The sequence below is a fragment of the Salarias fasciatus genome, chromosome 14, assembly GCF_902148845.1.
Source record: "Salarias fasciatus chromosome 14, fSalaFa1.1, whole genome shotgun sequence".
NCBI classification, from domain to species: Eukaryota; Metazoa; Chordata; class Actinopteri; order Blenniiformes; family Blenniidae; genus Salarias; species Salarias fasciatus.
The window spans coordinates 8905853-8924063 of record NC_043758.1 but is presented as its reverse complement, the minus strand read 5'-3'; the positions used below and the strand labels follow the sequence as shown (position 1 = coordinate 8924063).

Sequence of the window (18211 nt, the reverse complement as noted above, 5' to 3'; positions counted from 1 at the left end):
GGCCCAGGACACACAGCCTTTTGCTCCTCCATGAGGAGGTCAAATCCATCAGTAACAAGACTAGTGAGGCTCTCATGCTCTCATGCTGGTTATGAATGGTGCCATGCTAAGGGAAGACACCTCCTTAGAATGCTGCTGAAAAGGAGAGGGAAAGGGTAAGGGTAAGACTAAGGCTAAGGCTAAGGGTAAGGGTTAGAGTGAGAACCAAGGATGTTGCAGCTCTGTGCCAGTGCTATTCCTGCCTGCATGCAGAAATGTGTAGAGAGAATCCTGGAGAGGAACAGGAACAAGGAACAAGGAATGGTAAAGTGTTAGCGGAGGCAGCATAAGGCTTAAAGCACAAACAGTACAGTTGGCATTATGTGACTCTGGAGCTACCGCAGGGGCAGCTCTCCACCACAGGCTGTCCTGGAGTCCTGTGAGGTCCACCATACGTCTGCAACGAAGCAGGGGGGCCACTGCGGTTTGGGGCAGCAGCACCCTCAGGAGCAGGAACATCTTCACCGTTGCCTGGTGGAGGGTGGACTACCTCACACAGGAGCTGATCTCAGGGATTATTCTGCCCTGTGGCTGGGAGATCAGCTGTTGGAGTCAGGGTGGTGCTGGGAAAGGCTTACAGTGACTCGCCTGGCTCCAGGTAGCTCGCTTTGCTACCTTAAAGGCAGCATGAGTCCAGCAGGACCTGGACCTGGCCACTGCCTGGCCTTCCAGTGTTTCCTGCAGAAGTCCTTCACCTGGATCCAGTCACCTGGGTTCAGCCAGAAGAGTGGAGAGGCCCTTCAGCCAGGAGGGGAAGGGCCCTGTGATGGTCTGTCTGATCTGAAACAGAGCAGCTCCACGAAGTCCACCATCAGGTGGTCACAGGGTACTCAGGTGGCGGTGAGCAGCATTCCCCACAGCGTTCTCCTCGCCTTGCCTTGTGAGCTGCACACACCAAACACTCTATAGTGCTGTTCTGCCACCACTGAGAACTTCCCAGAAAACCACAATGATGTGAGCTGTTGGGAATGATAAGGCCTGATGTACCATTCCCCCCTCAGAACCACCATGTACACCAAGAATATATCACATCAGAATGGGTTAGTCTGTTAATCGAAGCTCCAAGCGAGAAAAAAAAACTGTCCTCATTCCCCAGAAAGTTGGTGAGAGTGTAAAGGAGGGGCTGAGCAGTCTGAAGAGACAGCTCCATGAAAACAACCTCAAACACAAGCTGCATGTTATCAACATGTCCTTCAACGCCGTCCATTCCCCCGGCGTGAATCCCAAACAACCTGAGCCTGGCGGTCAAAACAGCGCATCGTGAAGCAAGCTGCTAATATAGAAGGAACATTATCATTTTACCAGAACTATCAGAACCATAACATCACAGTTTGTTCAATATCAGAAACAACGAAATGACAGGTCGAGACAGAAAAGTGAAGGAAGACTGCAGGGCCCGGGACGCTTCCAGTGCATCTGGAGTCCAGGAAACCTGCAAACATGCAGTCAGAGACCTAATGGGAGCAATAAAATCAAAATCATTTGGAATAAACTGTCGACAGCAGGAATACATTCCCAGGAAAGAGACAACCTGTTTCCTGGTGAGCGGATTTGGTGTGAAATCAGGTGTATCATATGGACCGTCCGTCTCAACTAAACACCTTCAGCAGTTATTCACGCCATAACACATCCAATACCTGTAACCACTGTCATCATCCAGGACGAGTTAATGTGACACTTGGCCTCAGTGTTACTCAGCAAGGTTTAGCTGAGCTACATAATCTTTGTTCAGTCCACAAATATTCCAGCTAAATCAGATGGAGGTGGAAGTTCCATCTGTGTCAGTGGATCTTGAAACTGACATTTGATTGAGGGTTCTTGTAGCCAATCACAAACAAACCTTCACTTAAAGGTCCAATACACGATTTTCTCGAAAAGACGAAGCCCCAAGTCTGTTACTCACTTTTTGAACAACGCCATGCGCCAGACCATCCGCCCGGCTGTCCTGCTTCTCCCAGGAAACGCGGAAGTGTACGAGTGCGATCTCCTCTTCTCCGACATGCACGGCTCTGTTTACAGCTTCTGCGATCCGCCTCGCTCATAAATAAAGCTTTTTTCCCGAAACAGTTACAGTTTCATTATGTCAGACTCGCCATCGGTAAGTACTAGCTCAGAAGCTCACCGGCTACATAAACACTCTGAATGCGCATGCGGAAAAGGGAGAAGCTGATTGGGCGCAAGCACGTAGAACCGCCTTACGAAAGCAGCTCGTCAGAATGATTGACAAAAGGACCCACCAATTATTTAGGTGATCCACCCGGAAATCAAAATCATGTATTATACCTTTAAATAAGTTCTCTTGTGTGTTTAGCATTGGTATATTTTCTCCATAACACGTACAGATAAACATAAAGTTCAAAATATTAAAGCATGACATCTTAAATAATGTCACTAAGACGATGAGCCTCACAGCCTGTGGTCAGAGCCACAGCGCTATGGGGGGAGAAGTGACCCATAAGGGAGGCAGCCTGCAGCCTCTTCTTTCTCCCTTTATCAGGATTGATCAGTCCTGTTGACCCATTAATATTTCTCCCTTGAGAGTGACGAGATACAATAAACACATCATCATTTGAAAGTTGCTAAAATAACTTTAGGAATTCCAATTACCTCTCTTTTTCTCTGTCTGTGTGGTGTTGTAAGTGTCCGTGTGTGTGTGTGTGTGTGTGTGTGTGTGTGCGTGTGTGTTCATGCTCTGACCTCGGCGATCAGCCAGCAGTCAACATGTCGTCATCACGTCGGAAGTTTCCACGTTCGTAGTCAAAACCCCATCGCCTCCACAACCTCCTGAACCGCCAGCCGCCCCGCCTCCAGCCTCTGGAGCAGCTCTCTCCATTATTGTGTCCACTGCTTCCACAGCCACAACAGTTTCTCCCTCTCCCCTGCATTAAAAAAAGTCTCAGCAGAAAGAGAAGAACAGAATCACCACATGTCCTCACAGGCTCAGGAAAAAACAATTTCTCCCTAAATCTGTGTCAATCTGAGTCCCTCTAGTTGTGTGTGTGTGTGTCTGTACTTCCCGCTGCTGTGAAGCTGCTCCCCTCAGGTCAGCGCGGCACGGCTGGCAATGGAGGATCGGGATTGTGGATCGGAGCGATGGGGGTACCTGCAGGAATTTTCTAACAAAACAAACAAATGCTTCCCAGACAGAAAACAAAACAAAAACACATTAGTGTATTATTTTGTACTAAACTGTCTGATCGGTGCATCTTCAACCTCACATCATCAGCTCACTAGGCTGTGTGTGATGCTGTCTCTCAGGCCTCTGCAGTTGTTTCTTGTTCAGCTGTCCTCAGCTCCTCAGCTGATAAAGATGCAGCTACTGAATGAACTGTTTGTTTTACAGTTCGCTTTGGAGGGTCTGAAATAAAAAAAACCCTCTCAAGATTAAATTAATAAGGTTTTACATTCTGATCCTAACAAAGTGAACTTTTGTTCCGTTTGTTCTTGAAAACACAATTTCATACGTGGTTATTCGAGCATGCTCATTGGAACATGTACTTCAGCGGAGGTCTTACGATATGCTGAGAGAGATGGCGAATATTAGAGGGTTGGATCAGCAGTCGGCTGAAATCACGCGTTGTCGCACGAACCGTCCCAAATCATTCCATTGCCCATCGCGGGATTTGGCAAGGGAACTTTGGAAATATTTGTGAGAACCTGAAACATTAAACAAAGACATCTGGACAGTGAGCACTGAGTCCTGTCAAAAAAATGTTGATATAATCAAATCACTGTCAAAGTCCTGGAAAAAAACATTGTTCATAGTCAACATCACGTCCTGTATGCACAGTGCATATAATATGCACTGGGGTTTGTCTGAAGTTTTAAATTTGCGGTTGATGTGAGCACCATCTCCAGTTTGATCATCGACTGTCTGTCAATCAGAGTCATCGGGCAAAGTTTAGACAATAAGAACATGTCGCATCTCAGTGGACATGGAAAGCTTTCTTCTATCACCAGGAGTCAACATCCAATTCACCGTCCCAGAATCAACCAAGTTTATAAAAATAAACTAAAATAAAAATCCCACAGGTTTCCGTGTTATCTTGAGCGTGAGCATGGGAAACCTCAAAACCCCACATCACTAATTGTGCATGAAATACGATTAATCAGTGTGTTGTTGTTTGTATTCTTTTGAAGTCCTGCTATTCTGTCTTGACCCTGTGCAAGCTGTGTATCAGTGCAAAGCGCTTCTTCATTGCGGTTAGCGGGTTGTGTGTTGTTTTGCGTACGTCACCCATGCCATCAGTGAGTGGTGATTTCATCTTCTCAGTCCGAATGTCCTCCGTCAGTCGGATGAGAATTCAGCGTGACCCGGTGTCCCCCCTTCTTGTGCTCCTCTGCCTGGTTCTCCACACCATCGTCCATGTCCACAGTTCTTATGTGGGCAGTTACGGACCCAGTGTCCAGTCTGTCCACCAGCTTCACCCTGGCGTCCTCCGTCCCCCTCAGGGTGGTGCTTGTAGCTTGAGCCCTGAGGAGAGTTGCTTCGGAAGAACCATGAATGATGTTGTGCTGTTGGCTCGGTTTTTACTTCCATCGTTCATCCAGGAGGTGGTGCTTTCCAGCGCCGATGTGTTGGGAGTGTCTGACAGACCAGACCACTCCTTCAGTAGGAAGCCGATGCAGAGGTGGAGTTCGACACGTCAGAGAGGGTGGGAGTAGAGTAGAGCAGAGGCCACGGTGGTTGGATGGATGTTTGAAGGGGAGGAGTCCAGTCACTTTCCTCACACATCCGACGTCCAGTACGAATCAACCTCGAAAGAGAGCAGATGGCACGGAGACACATGTATCTGTAGTAAAACCCTTTCATGTCCCTCATGATGTTTTCTCTCCCTGTTCTCTCCCTAAGCGGATGTCCCTCTGCTTTCTATCTCTGCTTCCAGCTTCACTCATCCAAAGTGACTTCTCAATCTTCTTTTTATCCCTGGTTTTCCTGTTTCCCAGTGAACATTTTAGCAGAACCAGTCACTGTCTCATGCTCAAACTTCCCCCCTTTGGGGAACCCAAACCATTCACTCAATTCTCTCACACGTCCCACACACTCGGGCCCATACTTTCCTGACATGTCATTACATATTGGGGTGTCTGGAGGACTCTTCTCTTTAACAGATCTGTTACCCATTTTCAATTGGACGTCTCCAACGGCCTTTTCGCCTCTACGGTCCCAGCCCAGACCCGAGGGTGCAAAAGTGCTAAAAAACCCTCTCCAATCTCTCTCCCACTCCAAACACTAAACACTCTGGGAGGATTGAAGTTTTATGCTGTGTATTATAGTGACCGGCACTACATCAGTCACTCGCCCTCCAACCAGTCCAATATGGAAAGAACTCACCGGGTGCTTGTAGGAGTTTCCCCGAAAAGGAGGGAAACCAGTTCGTGGATCCTAGCGGTGGTCCGGACGGTAGGCTCAGACCCGGTCCCCATAGAGTCCGTCAATGGCGGCGGGGCTGCAGCAATTTGTCCGCAGGATGGCCAATCACCAGGTCTCTGTCCTCCGCCGGATTCCACTCGTAGGATCCTGTTCGTGACGCCAACTGTTATGGCAATTTTATTTAATAAAGGGCTTCCGCCGGTGAGTTCGTTTTGGTATCTTTTATTATGCTGTACAGCAGGAGAAGTCACGCAGTCAACAGAGTATCAGAGTGAGTTCTGCCCTCGCAGGGGCGTGCAAGCCTCTAATAACTATCTGCTACGTTCACTCCCAGGGGCCTTGACTGCACCCAGCCGTAGGCTGGACACAGGAAGACTCCCACGAGTGCCCGCAGCTGCTTCGCTAAGATTATCAGGAAAAGTAAATTCTAGACAAAGCATTCGTGGTTCCTCACACATCCGAGTGTGTGAGCTACGGTTGTTTCCAAAAATACCTCTGTGAACACTACAAGTGAGAAAAAGCATGCATACATGAGAAATTTCCATTACACACTTCAACATTAACCTTCTACCAGGGGATTCGCAAAGACATGGACATTTTAAAAAATCATATTAGTCATATAATATTGGTTTATTGAAACCAATCGAGGTCAAAGTTCACATGGAAAGATTTCCTAAGAGCAAAGTGCACAAAGCATAAGCAACACAACATGCAACATTTTCATGATGTACAACTGCAGACACTTATGTAATGTGTTGCAGAGTTTCCTGATTTGGGTATTATTAAAATCTTGGAACACATCTTAACAGTTTCATTTCAAATCCATTGTGGTGGTTTGCAGAGTTCAAATGATGAAAATTGTCCAAATATCTTTAAACCTGACTTAACAGTACAATTGATTTCAACAGTAACATGTGGAAAATCCGCTGCAGTCTTTGTGTTCACATTATAAAAGCTCTGTCAGTGATGCAAACTGAAAAATGTGTGTGGGATTCTCCACAGTGGTAAAAATAGTGCTTGTTTCTGCTTGGAAAAAAAATCATTACAATTTCAAAATTTTACTACAACCAGCAGGTGTCACTGTCTTTCTCTGCCAGGGAAACAAAAAGAGCAATGTTCTTTGACTTGCAGGATGCTGGAACTGATTAAAGCTCAATGTGAGCTAAACCCGGGTGCAAAGAGAGTTAAAAGTGGCAATATCTTTCCCAAAGGCACTTTGGAGATCAAACCACCAGCTACAGGACAACCTGCTTCAGGAACACCTCAGTCAATACGTTGTTTGGTTTTTTTTTTCTATTATTTAACTTTTTTAGTGTACAAATTGAATTAAATAAATTATATAACAACTGTGAACACACCAGCACAACATTATAATGACAGAAGATGCTGCCGCTGATTGTAAAAGCATTAACTAAACGGATGGATGGACATAGACCATTTGTTAATATCATGAAAGATAATTGAAAGCCCAGGCTGTGTGTGTGTGAGTGCGCGCGCGGAGCAGCCTCTCTCCTCTCGGGTGCACGTGACCGGCCTCCCATCGCATCCACGTGCGATTGTTTTCGTTGTGACGTCGCCGCCTCCGCCGCAGCGGTCGGCGTGCTGTGACGTCACGGGGCTCGAAGGCTCGGCGGTGAGTACCGAGCGACTGCAGCCGCGCGAGCTCACTCTGTCACCGGGAGGGAAGGACGCCGCTCAGCTCACGGACCGGTTTCGCAGCCGCGGGGCTCGGACCCACAGAGAGAAATTTGAAGGAAATACCGCGGAATACACCGGGGAGACGGAGAAGAGGGTCGCCGCCGCCGCCACCAACTAAAACTTTACGATGGAAAATTTGTCCAGTAACAACCGATTTCGCTCAGCGGTTTTCAACAACGGTGAGTGTCTTCATCTCGCTAAACGTGTTGACCTTCTCAGGTCTCGAGCTGAGGTTTTTGACAAACATCCTCACTTTCGGCTGCGTGCTCTCATTTAAACCCGCACTAATCGCAGCGATGCAGCCCGTTTGCCCACAGGTCAGATTTGACCCTTCTGAGGACCCTAAGCCGATGATGGCAGTCCTGATTTGATCATAATTGTTGTACTTTGACAGGACAGGGTACATTTAGTCCCGCCGAATGAAAAATCCTTGAGAGCCCCACACGGGACACGGCAGCAGCAGTACACTGTAATTCTGCAGCTATGTGAGAGTGGTACCGCACTGGACTATTTCTGGACCGCGCACATATAACTGGATTGCACCGGTAAAATAGAGACTGCAGCCGGATGGAGAAGTCTGCACCAAGAACCAGTCCGTCTAACCAGGGGCGGACCCACAACATTTCTCTTTGGGCTGGAGCACTGGAGTGGGGGGGGGGGGGGGGGGGGGTTAAATTAATTCAACCAAGAGCCAAACTTGGGTGGGCACAAAAAAGCGGATTCTCTGAAGGCTGCCAATAGCTATTTCTTCTATATATGTATTATGAATTAGCTGCATTTTCACTTTATTGATGTGCAGATTAAATGCACCAATCATTTTTCGGTTTCAGTTCAGTCCATCAGCCCCGTAACGTTTTGCAATGTGATGTTGGCCTTTTCTAACTGCTCATGATCCCATGTCCAGCTTTACCTGGAAGCCCAATAGTGCTGAAGATTGTTCTTGTTTGTTAACTTAATTGAGTGTGCTCCATTTCTGTTTGGATTTTTGTTTTCAAAATGCAATCCCTCAAGAACATAGTCGTCAACAGACAGAGTGTGCACAGGAAATACAGTTATATGTTTACAGCAGCGGTGTTTCCTCTGTCGAGCAATCATGTTTTGCTACTGTCTTCTTTCTTGAAGTGCCATGTGGATTATGTAAGAATTATTTGACCCTCCCTAAGAAGACCAGTTTGGAACAAGAGTGTTCATAAAATCTGTTTGAATTAAGAGTCTGCATAAACCACCTTTTTTTTAATTTGGAATTAAATTTCTTTCCCAATATACCCTATAGGATCAGATTCTTCTGTTACACATGTTAAATTAAAGCTTTTTCATTCTGATCAGGGAGGGAGCCCCAGTTTTCACCAAGGAAACCTCGCCGGTGCATCTAATCATAATGGTGAAATACGAAGTTCTGGCTCACTTTTAATGTATCAATGAAGGACTCAAGTTACACACCTTGTGTGCCTTTTTTAAGAATCTTTGCAGCCAGGTGGCACATCATGGCATGTGAGGCTCCCAAAACTGTGAAAGCAAACTGTTGATAGTCTGTCATGAAGGAGATTCTGTTGTCCAATGCTTGTACTCTTTAATGCAAGGTCTGATTTTAAAATGAATATATAGATATAATTCCTATAATTCACTGGAAAATACATTCAATAATTCCTGAAATACTGCGAATTTTGACCACAATATGTATTCCACAGGACATGTAACTATTTAGAAATAAACTTTCTAAGCTCAAAGTTTTAAATTGCATGGTCAGATTATGAGACAACAGGGCCTGTGGGCGTGGAAAAGGGCCCTCGCCCTCTCCATTGACAAAAAAGTATGTTTTTTTTCCTATCCCCAGGGGTAGAAGTAACAAATTGTAAATACTGAAATCATTGAAATCAACTAATGTAATTGCACTTTTGTAGCTTCATGAGCATTTTTCCAAGCATGTCATTTTACTAAGACTTTAGTCCAGTTCACACTGTGTAATCTACTTTACTACAATTATAAGTCACTGCTGAGTGTTTTCAGAATTCTACAAATCCACCAAGTCTTTTGATCTGCATTATATAGCCAATTAACTATCGTTTTCCACAGAAAAATCTCGCTGCAGATTTCCATTTTTTGTTGTTAAGGGTACTTTGTTATTTTACTTTTTCAAACTGCATGAAAGGTCACATGTTAGCTGCCTCTGTGTGCAAAAAGAGCAGTTTGTTTTCAGGCCCATTTCGGTCTGGTGATACACAGAACTGTTCCTCTGTGCTGTAGATCATGCAGGGTTGGAGTCATGGAGACAGAGTGGAGAAAGGGGGAAGGGTTAAGTGCTCACATGAGTGTGGACAGGGATAGTGGGTTTCTTTCCATATGTTGTTCATGTCTTATGCTGCAACTAAAATAATAACAAATCTGTATTTAAACCTTACAATTCATCCATTTTCATGCTGATGTTCCACTTTATTTATTCACGTTGACTGTATTTGTCAAGCTACAAGTCGTGTTGCTGCACTGGTTTAACCAGAATCCATGAACATGATGAGAAACTGGTCTGTTTTGATTTGAGGTGAATCACACTCTTGAATGATTTTCCTTCAGCATCTCCAGTAGTGTCACTTTACATTTTGCTTTTCGTTGTTGAAGTATTGGTTTTTGGGTGGCTACATTGTTTCTGGTCTTGTCTCATTTCAGCTCACGTTTCATTGCAGTGTTAAGTCTAAAGTGTTAAGCAAACTAATTACACAAAAAAGAGATGATATGCAGTGGTGACTTAAGTTGTGACTGTATGGTGACGACCAACAGTGCCTTTACTAACTTCCAAACCTATAGCAGCAGCTTAGCTATGACTTCAACTCCTGACATGAAGCTTTGCTGCTCAACATCATTGAAACTGTGAACAGCCGCCGCCGGCGGGACAGTGAGCGGCGTGGATGGGTGGCACAGTCAGCAGCGGCTAACATTCCTTGTGGAGAGCCTTGCGGAGAGATGCTGCCATCTTCACTGCGTCTGTGGCCGCGCTGACAGCAGCGCTGCTGGACCATCTCAGCATGTAGGTCAAGAAAAGAGCCACAAGAAAAATTAACAAGTGAAGCGAGTGAACCACAGAGTTTAATGCGCAGTGCATGTAATGCTTCTGTGTAATGAGAATGTGTAAATGTGTAGTTGAGAATGCGCAGGCTGCTTTTTGTAAGCTGTGGCTAGGGAGGTTTATTTCATCTGTTTGTTAGTTTTACTGTTAACTGTGCACAAAAATCTCAATTATCCGTCTTCCACTGACATCAGGAGGATCTGGAGCGATGCACTCTGAGGCCGGCTCCTGGAGTAATTTGCAGCTCATACATTATAAATCGCCTATATGCAGGTTCGACAAAACTAGACCTGCACCATATGGGGAAGAGGATACTGATGATTGTAATTAACAAATCATGGATTTTATGTTTTATTTACATGTGTATTTCTGCAACCAACATGCTGGCTCACCTCTGAGCTGGTGTGAATACATGATAGTTTCTGTTTCAAACAAGAAATTCATGTCTTGTTGTTGCCAGAATCACCAGATATAAAAACATGCTGTTCTGTGCAGCAGTTCAGGGGTTCATCCTGTGAAATCTGCCATGTTAATGCTGATGATATCAGTTGATCTAAAATAGTCGCAAATATGTTCTCCAGTTTCAAGACCAAAAAAAAAAAAAAAAAATCACGAAATAATTCTCACCCCATCCCAACCTCACATATCCAAAAGGTTGTGAAAGTGCCAATTGAACGTAATATTTTGCTTGTATCACACAATATAGCATTAGTAAAGAAATGTTTTGACTCCTTAGTAATAAGAAAATGAGGAAATTATAAACATAATGAATAATTTGGACTGCTGCCTGTGCTTGACTAATTACAGGAGAGGACAAATGTTCCATCAGTGTGAGACTTTGAGACAAGGTCCAGTTTCACTACTGAGTGTATCACAGTCTTATTCCCAAGTTGTTTTTAATGGAAATTTCTGTCCCGGTGATGTTCAGTGATTACCACACCTGCTCTCTTTTATGATGCTGTAATCATGAGTGTGAAGGTGACAACATGTCAGGAGCTCATTCAAAAATTCACTCAAGGAAACGAAGCACACTGTATCACTGAGGACTATCAAACAACTTGAGAGGCAAACAACATACATGCTTCTCTTTCAAGCTGTATCATAGCTGAATGTGAACATGCTCGAATTACACGGCATTTTTAATATTCAGAATTTAACGCTTTTGGCCAGATGTCACAAAGATTAATTGAAAAAGCAGTTATTTAATGCATGGTCCTCAGTCGGGGTAGGAATTAATTTTGTGGCTGTCACAGCATTGATAAAGCACATGGCAATTTGTTTTTAGAGCACACTTTTAGTCAGGGACTCAAAAAGCAATAGACCAAAATCAGATCATAAATCTGACGTGTCTGAACAAGTCTTTAGCACTTGAAGCATTTTGTACATATAGTAAGTTTTTCACCTAACTTGCAAGGCTGTGTACTTTCATGAATTTATTCAACATTTTAAAAGTAATGTTTGTTTTTCTTTCATGTGTCCGATCGCTGTTGGATGACTTGAAATCACTTCTGATGCCGCTGAATCGTCATCCTCCAACCAGATGATGAGGTAAGAAACTCCAGTTTTCCTCAACCCTGCAGATGAAGATGAAGTAGGTCACTTGTGAGGGGAGATTTAGCCTCGATTGTCTCACTAAAAACGAGGGCAGTGTGGTTTGTTGATGTCAGTGTGTTTTATCCCTGATAGCCCGTGACGTTGGATTTATCTGCAGTTTGGTTTAATTTGCAAGGAGTCGATGCATGTGCTTCGAATTTAAAAAAAGAGAGATGTGCTGCAACTTTTGCTGTGAACACTGAACGTGTGCGACTGAGATTTGCTTTAACGCTCCAGGGTTTCACTTGACACCACAGAAATAACCCTGTATGAATAGGTGTGTTCACACAGCCCAGATTTTCTTGTTCCTCTTCTTGCAAGGTGACAGCTGAGTATCTGCTGTGCGTCAGCTTTGTCTTCCAGACTGCGTTACTCCACACATCCGAGTGGTTCAGGTAGCCTTTCTGCGTGATGTACTGCAGTCTGAGTGATGATGGTCGTCTGTTATACCCCTTCCAGTAGCTGGAAGACTATCACCTTGGTGTCAGAACTCACCTCGGCCCTCCTCTCTGCTCCTCCCCTCCTGTCACTGTGTACATCCCAAAGCCCCGCAGCTGTGTTTGGCCTGACTGAGTGGGGATGAAAGAGGGGCGTGTTTGTTTTCAAGCCCCAACAGTTCACAGGCGGGTGGAGAGGAGGGGATCTGTGCGGGTGTGACAAACCCGGGTTCCTTCCTCAACCACATTCCTGGCCTATGTGACAAAGCTGCTGAGTACGTAGACGAGGGCACACCTCGAGAGGAAACGTTCAGCATCTGTCCCGAAGCCGGCGGAGCCTGCTGGTGCTGCTGCTCCTGCTGCTGGCAGCCTGACAGCGATCGCTCGTTACCCTCACCATTGGTTTGGCACGTCTCTTATTGGTTTTGTGATTAAATACGCAGATGTTCAAGACTGCTGGATCTACATTCCTGCTTTTGGAGCCACACCCCTTGTCCAGACCTCATTAGAAACGAGGTATCTCTCCTCCAAAACTCATCACTTGGTCCAGATTGACAGTACTCAAGTGCCCTTGTCCTGCCCCTCCCCGCGGCCGTAAACCGCGCAAGACTCTCGGGTGTGGTGGAGCAAGAGGGTGGCTGTGGCTTCCTTTTGTTAGCCTGAAAATGCCACAAAGTCTCTCACATACACACAGGGTGACGTCAGTCTTCTTGGGCAGCGCCAGCCCCGGAGAGCATGAAGAAGATGGTTGTCTCACTTGAGAGAAACTTCCCTCAAAAGTGCACACACACACACACACACACAAAATCACTATGTGCTCGCATTCCTCTGTGGCTTTTACTCAACTAGCCATTAGCTCCTTATGCCTCCAAATGCTGCTTGCCAATCGAGTAGGCAGTCTATACTTGGAGTTTATCAGCCTATTAGCTTGCTAGCTCCTGCATCGGTGGCTGGCGCTTCCTGCTTTCCTCCGACCCTGTAGCCGCCTCTGTGTTTCTCATTCGCTATCACTGCCAGTGTGTGCATGCTCATGGCATTCACTTGCAAACTGGAAGGGCAGAATGTGCAGATTTGCAGCACCACGCCCAATCGTACGTGACATTTAATTATTGAAGAGACACATACATCTTTGGTGTGAGAGGGTGTGAAAGGGTGTGAATTGTGACTTGACAAAATGTTATGATACAGCGTTCACTTTTTTCAAGAAAGTTTTAAATGAAGAAGAACTGACAGACTGAATTTCAACTCCTCGCTCTTCTCTTGTAGCCCTGGTGTTGTTACCAAGTGAATCTTCTCCAGCATACAGCATCAAATGTTGGTTCCATACTCCAGGCTGTACAGTAATTCTACCATCCATCACACTACACTGTGCTGCCAGCAAACCAACAACGGAGCCACTTCATGTGGGCTCGTTTACAGAGAGAGAGTGACGTATCACTCATCGCTGAAACCTGACTCATCCCTCAGTATTATTTTACATTAGGTGCATTGTGTGTGTGTGTGTGTGTGTGTGGGGTTACTCTCATGACATTATCTGTGCGGCGGCACAGTGATAATGCAGACATTGCTTCGGCCTGTGGGTCTGGCTTTGACAGCCGGCCCTCTGGGCTTTTTTTCAGTTTGATGTGAGGGCAAACAATCGAGTTAGGGGGCGAGCATGCAACACTTGACCCAGTACCAAACTGCCGTAAGAGAGCAATGAAGAGATGCTGAGAGATGAATGCTCAAAGAGGGTTTAGTCGTCAACATCAGATGCCATCATGTGTTTAGTATTCTTTTGTAAGAGCGAGTTTTTCCACAGGAAGAGAAGCTTTACAAGTCTGTGTTTCTGTCATCATGAGCTAACTAAGTAAGGTTAAATTGATTTAAATCGTCTAATGCCATCATGAGGCTGTAATATTTTTACAGCACGTCCTGTCAAAGGGAAATATTTTGGCTTTCTATGTTGAATGAGGACGTATTGTTTTTTAATACATCTCAATTGAAGTTCAGGATTTGTTGTTGGATGATCTTATATACTGTGACACATTTAAAGAAACTGGAAAAACAAGTGTGAATGATACATGTTGAATACATCGTTAATCATTCTGTACATAATTTGTCACTTTCACCCATTCACATGCTCACACACTACAAACCTTGAGACTGAAAGATGACCCACTCTGAAAAATGAACCACTGTTTCCCCCCTACATCATATATATTACTATAACTGAAATACTGTTTATACCCCTGAGATAACAACAGCCAAAGGCCAGAGGCTTGGTGATCATAAATTGTCTGTTTCATGACAGAAGTTTCTCAAATTTGGCTCAAACTTTAACTCTCACTTACAACTGAAGCGATTCAGTTTCAGCAGCCAGATGTCAAAGTTCCATATGACGAGGAATGCAGTATCTCTGTCAAGTCTTGTGAGAACGGCTTCGTATTTGATGCAGATCTACATGTTGATGGGCTGCACAATGAACCATTAGAATGGGATGACCATTGATCGTGGCTTTACGTTTTCTTTTCAAGTTGTATTTATCGGGGTTTTAGGGATTTTACTCATTGTAGACTCAGTCTGCCCTCGTTGCATTTCTCAGAAATAGCCTGAATAGTTGCCACCAAACGTATTGTGAGTCTGAACCGTGACTGATGTACCAAAAGAAATTTTCCCTTGTGGGACTAATAAAGGCATAATTCATTCAATTCATTTCACTCATTCATTCATTCAAAGGGAAAACAACAACAAGGCACCGGTGCAATTTTTTTTTTGGTCAACGTTATCTATGTTTGTAGATTACATAGAAATTATTTAAAAAAAAAAAAAAGCCCCCAGTATATGTATTTTTGCAGGGGCTCATATTGGAAACGGTAAACAAACAATAAAATAAAACATTTAGAATGACTTTGATTACACATGCCTAGGTAAAACAACAAAAACAACTACTACTCCCACTCAGAGCAAAGTCATGCAAACACACCAAAGAAGGAAAAGGTTCATGTAAGGCCCGGTCGGGGATGTAATGAGGCACTCTGCTTTTGTAGACAAATAAACTCTTGTGACATCAGGCAATTTGGCTGTGAGTTTGAGACGTGATTCTACCTAAAAATGTCGAGTTGGTTGCATCAGTTTGAGAGTGTTTGTGTTGTTAATGCAGACTCACTGTTGCGTCGTCACAGGGACACCCGATCAGAACAGATCAATTATTAATCTTTGCAGGTACACCTGGCCATTGATACCATTTGCTGCAGAGACAAATTCTGCAACAACACTATCAACCACCACCTTTAGTGTGACATCGAGTTACCGCAGAGAAGATGCGATCATTCTCTGTGAATCCTTCAGTCCGTCTCCATTCATGTCTTGAGTCATTTCCCCTAAAACTAGCTCAGAAATATCTTTCTGAATCGCTGTATTCCCCTCAGATCTCCTCCCTCCTCATGCTCACTGCTCCCTTCCCATTCCTCCTGGGCCAGTTCACCAGACCTTCATCAAGCCGACTGGCTTACGTCTTCATCCCTGCAGATGTCCCACGTCAGCCTGAGCAAGCCTTCAACCTCCATCCTCAGCACTGTGAAGAAGTTTTGGTCAGAGGGCGACCCTAAACATTCCTCTAAAGCCTCATAGAAGTAGTCCCTGCCAATGGCTATAAATAATCCCATCGCAGTTCCCATGGCCCTTTTGAGGTCTCACAACTGAACTAGCAGTGTGTTATATGTTTTACAAGAACAGAACATCAGTGTTTCATGATAACTGATGAGTGTTTGCTCTCTCACTATGCCTTGGAGATGTGGAGCTGACTGCGACATTTATAATCAAACTTAAATTTACTCTTACTCTTTTGGCCCTCTTGAAATTCATATTTGTGTTGCATATTGTCAGTATTTACACCATCAGCCTCTAACCTCTGAACACCTCTTGAATATCTTAATCTGGGCTCTCACTTTTTGGTCTGAAATGCAGTCGTTGTGATGATGAACCCACATTTAGTGCGTGTCTGATTTGTACTGCCATGAAGTCATTGGTATTCAGTCTACACTGCATATCATAAAGGGAGAAACAGTGTAATTTAACATTTGTTAGCATAGGAAAAGAAATATTAACTTTCATAGTTTCTTTTCTTTTAGAAAGACTTAACAAGCTTATGGGGAATAAATTAGTCGTTTCCAAATTCAGTTGATCTATAGTAAAGTGAACAAATACTCCAAATGTATGGACCCTAAAGGTTTTGTAGGCAGTGCAACCAAAAATGTTGATTTGTCTCTCTTTGACAGTATTGAGAATCATTTTGCTCTAATTGCACCATTTTTTTTGGTAACATGCTCACAACTGATTGCTGATATCAAACGACTGATGCGGTTTCATTTACTGAAGTGTCTGCGTGAACGTATAAGCTGTTACACATGACTTGTTGGCATAAAACTAGCTGTAGAGATCCTGTCTTGCTTCATGTGTCGGACATAAGATTTATAATTTATATTAACATTTAAAAACTCGCATTCGCTGGGAAAACATATCACTACTGCTCAAACCAGTCCTCCTGACAGTAATATGAAAGATGTGGGACTGGAAGTAAGTGTCTCTCACATTTTTCCAGTGCAGTGCTTATGATGTATTTGTGGTCAGGGCAGCGGGGCCGAGAGATTTGGGAGGCCATCTTCGAAGTGTAAGTTTTCTGTTTCAAATCCAACTGCTGATGGGTCTCTGAGCAAACCACATACACCCAACTGCTCAGGCTGCATCAGGAGGGGTCTCTGGTGCCAATTCAGGCATGCAGATCACATGATCTGCGATGAATGTGGTTGAGTGTTGCTGCAGTGGACAGATTAAACGCCACCCTTATTTCTATCATTTCACTTTCAACCAACTGATGACACTGTAAGATTTGCAAATGTAGTCTCTGATAAGCAGTGAGTGAATTTGGGCCTATTAGTATGTTAGTACTTGAAGACATCAATTTGTCAGTGGAATTTATCCTGAGGGCAAACTGCGATCCAGTAGAGGACACCATACTGTTTTTATGTTCATGTGGATCACAAAGCCACTGACAGGTTGAACCCGTATGCAGGAATGAAAGGAGATGTCTGAACTGTGAGCTGTGCCCTTTGCTGCAGCTTTTCACAGCATTTTAGCATCTTTGATCTTTGTCAGGATGGGCAGGAGCCTGAACCAAAAGGCAAGATTGGTTGATCTTATCTCTGTGCTTCTGGGAGCAAAGCCACAGAGTTTACACTGACTGCTGCCACTGTGAAGACTCAGCTCTGTTCGAGGCAGACAGTAATGAGCTCCATCTATAAACAAGGATATGACGATTATCAGGGGAACACGGTGTCACGCCAGATATTTTTAATATTTGATAGCTTTTGTGGAACATGAGAAAACACTTGTGCCCCCATCAGTAGCAGTTAGTCTCTGGCATTCCCAAAAGCTTTTTTTTCCCCCTATTTTGAGCCTTTGAGGCTTCGCCTGATGCACACATTTTACATTTAGCATCACCTAATGGCTGCTAATAATGGTGTGTGAACTTCCATGCTAGAGTTGATGGGATTGTACACTAATGCCCCAAGATGAGACCCGCATGGTCCTCAGCTGCGGCACCTTCCACTCCCCTTATAAAAACATTTCCAGATGCTCCGTTCATGCTGCCGGACAGCGAGAGGAAATTCCAGACCAGCTAAAAAGGAAGAGCAGAAGAGATGGTGGAGATCTTCGTGATGACAGGGGATGTAGTAAAGGAAGATTATAGTCTCTGGAGAACATAGAACCTATATCTTGATGTAGTCTGCCAGTGAATCCTTCTGGGGAAAAAGAAGCATTTTATCTTCAGGATAAAGAATATAAGTACATTTGATTCATTGTGGCTGAAAGGAGCTGATTTTTTTTATGTTACAGGAATAAAAAACAAGGTTGCTGAATGCTTAAAGTCAGAGATTGCTCCCTGTATTGATTGAGCACCATCTAAACCAGACAGCCAAGGAACCAATTCATTTAACTGTGTTTCGTCTGTTTCTACCACCGTCGTCACAG

The 18211-nt window shown here is 44.3% G+C and overlaps 1 protein-coding gene across 1 annotated transcript in view; it reads left to right on the top strand.

The window, feature by feature from the left end:
• The first annotated feature begins 7076 nt into the window (after positions 1-7076).
• LOC115400818 (septin-4) overlaps positions 7077-18211 on the top strand; it is a 40387-nt gene continuing 29252 nt past the window's right edge. The window contains exons 1-2 of the mRNA XM_030108865.1: positions 7077-7290; positions 11710-11717. Of these exons, the coding sequence (XP_029964725.1) occupies positions 7239-7290; positions 11710-11717 (60 nt within the window). The 5' untranslated portion in view covers positions 7077-7238. The remainder of the gene's footprint in view (positions 7291-11709; positions 11718-18211) is intronic.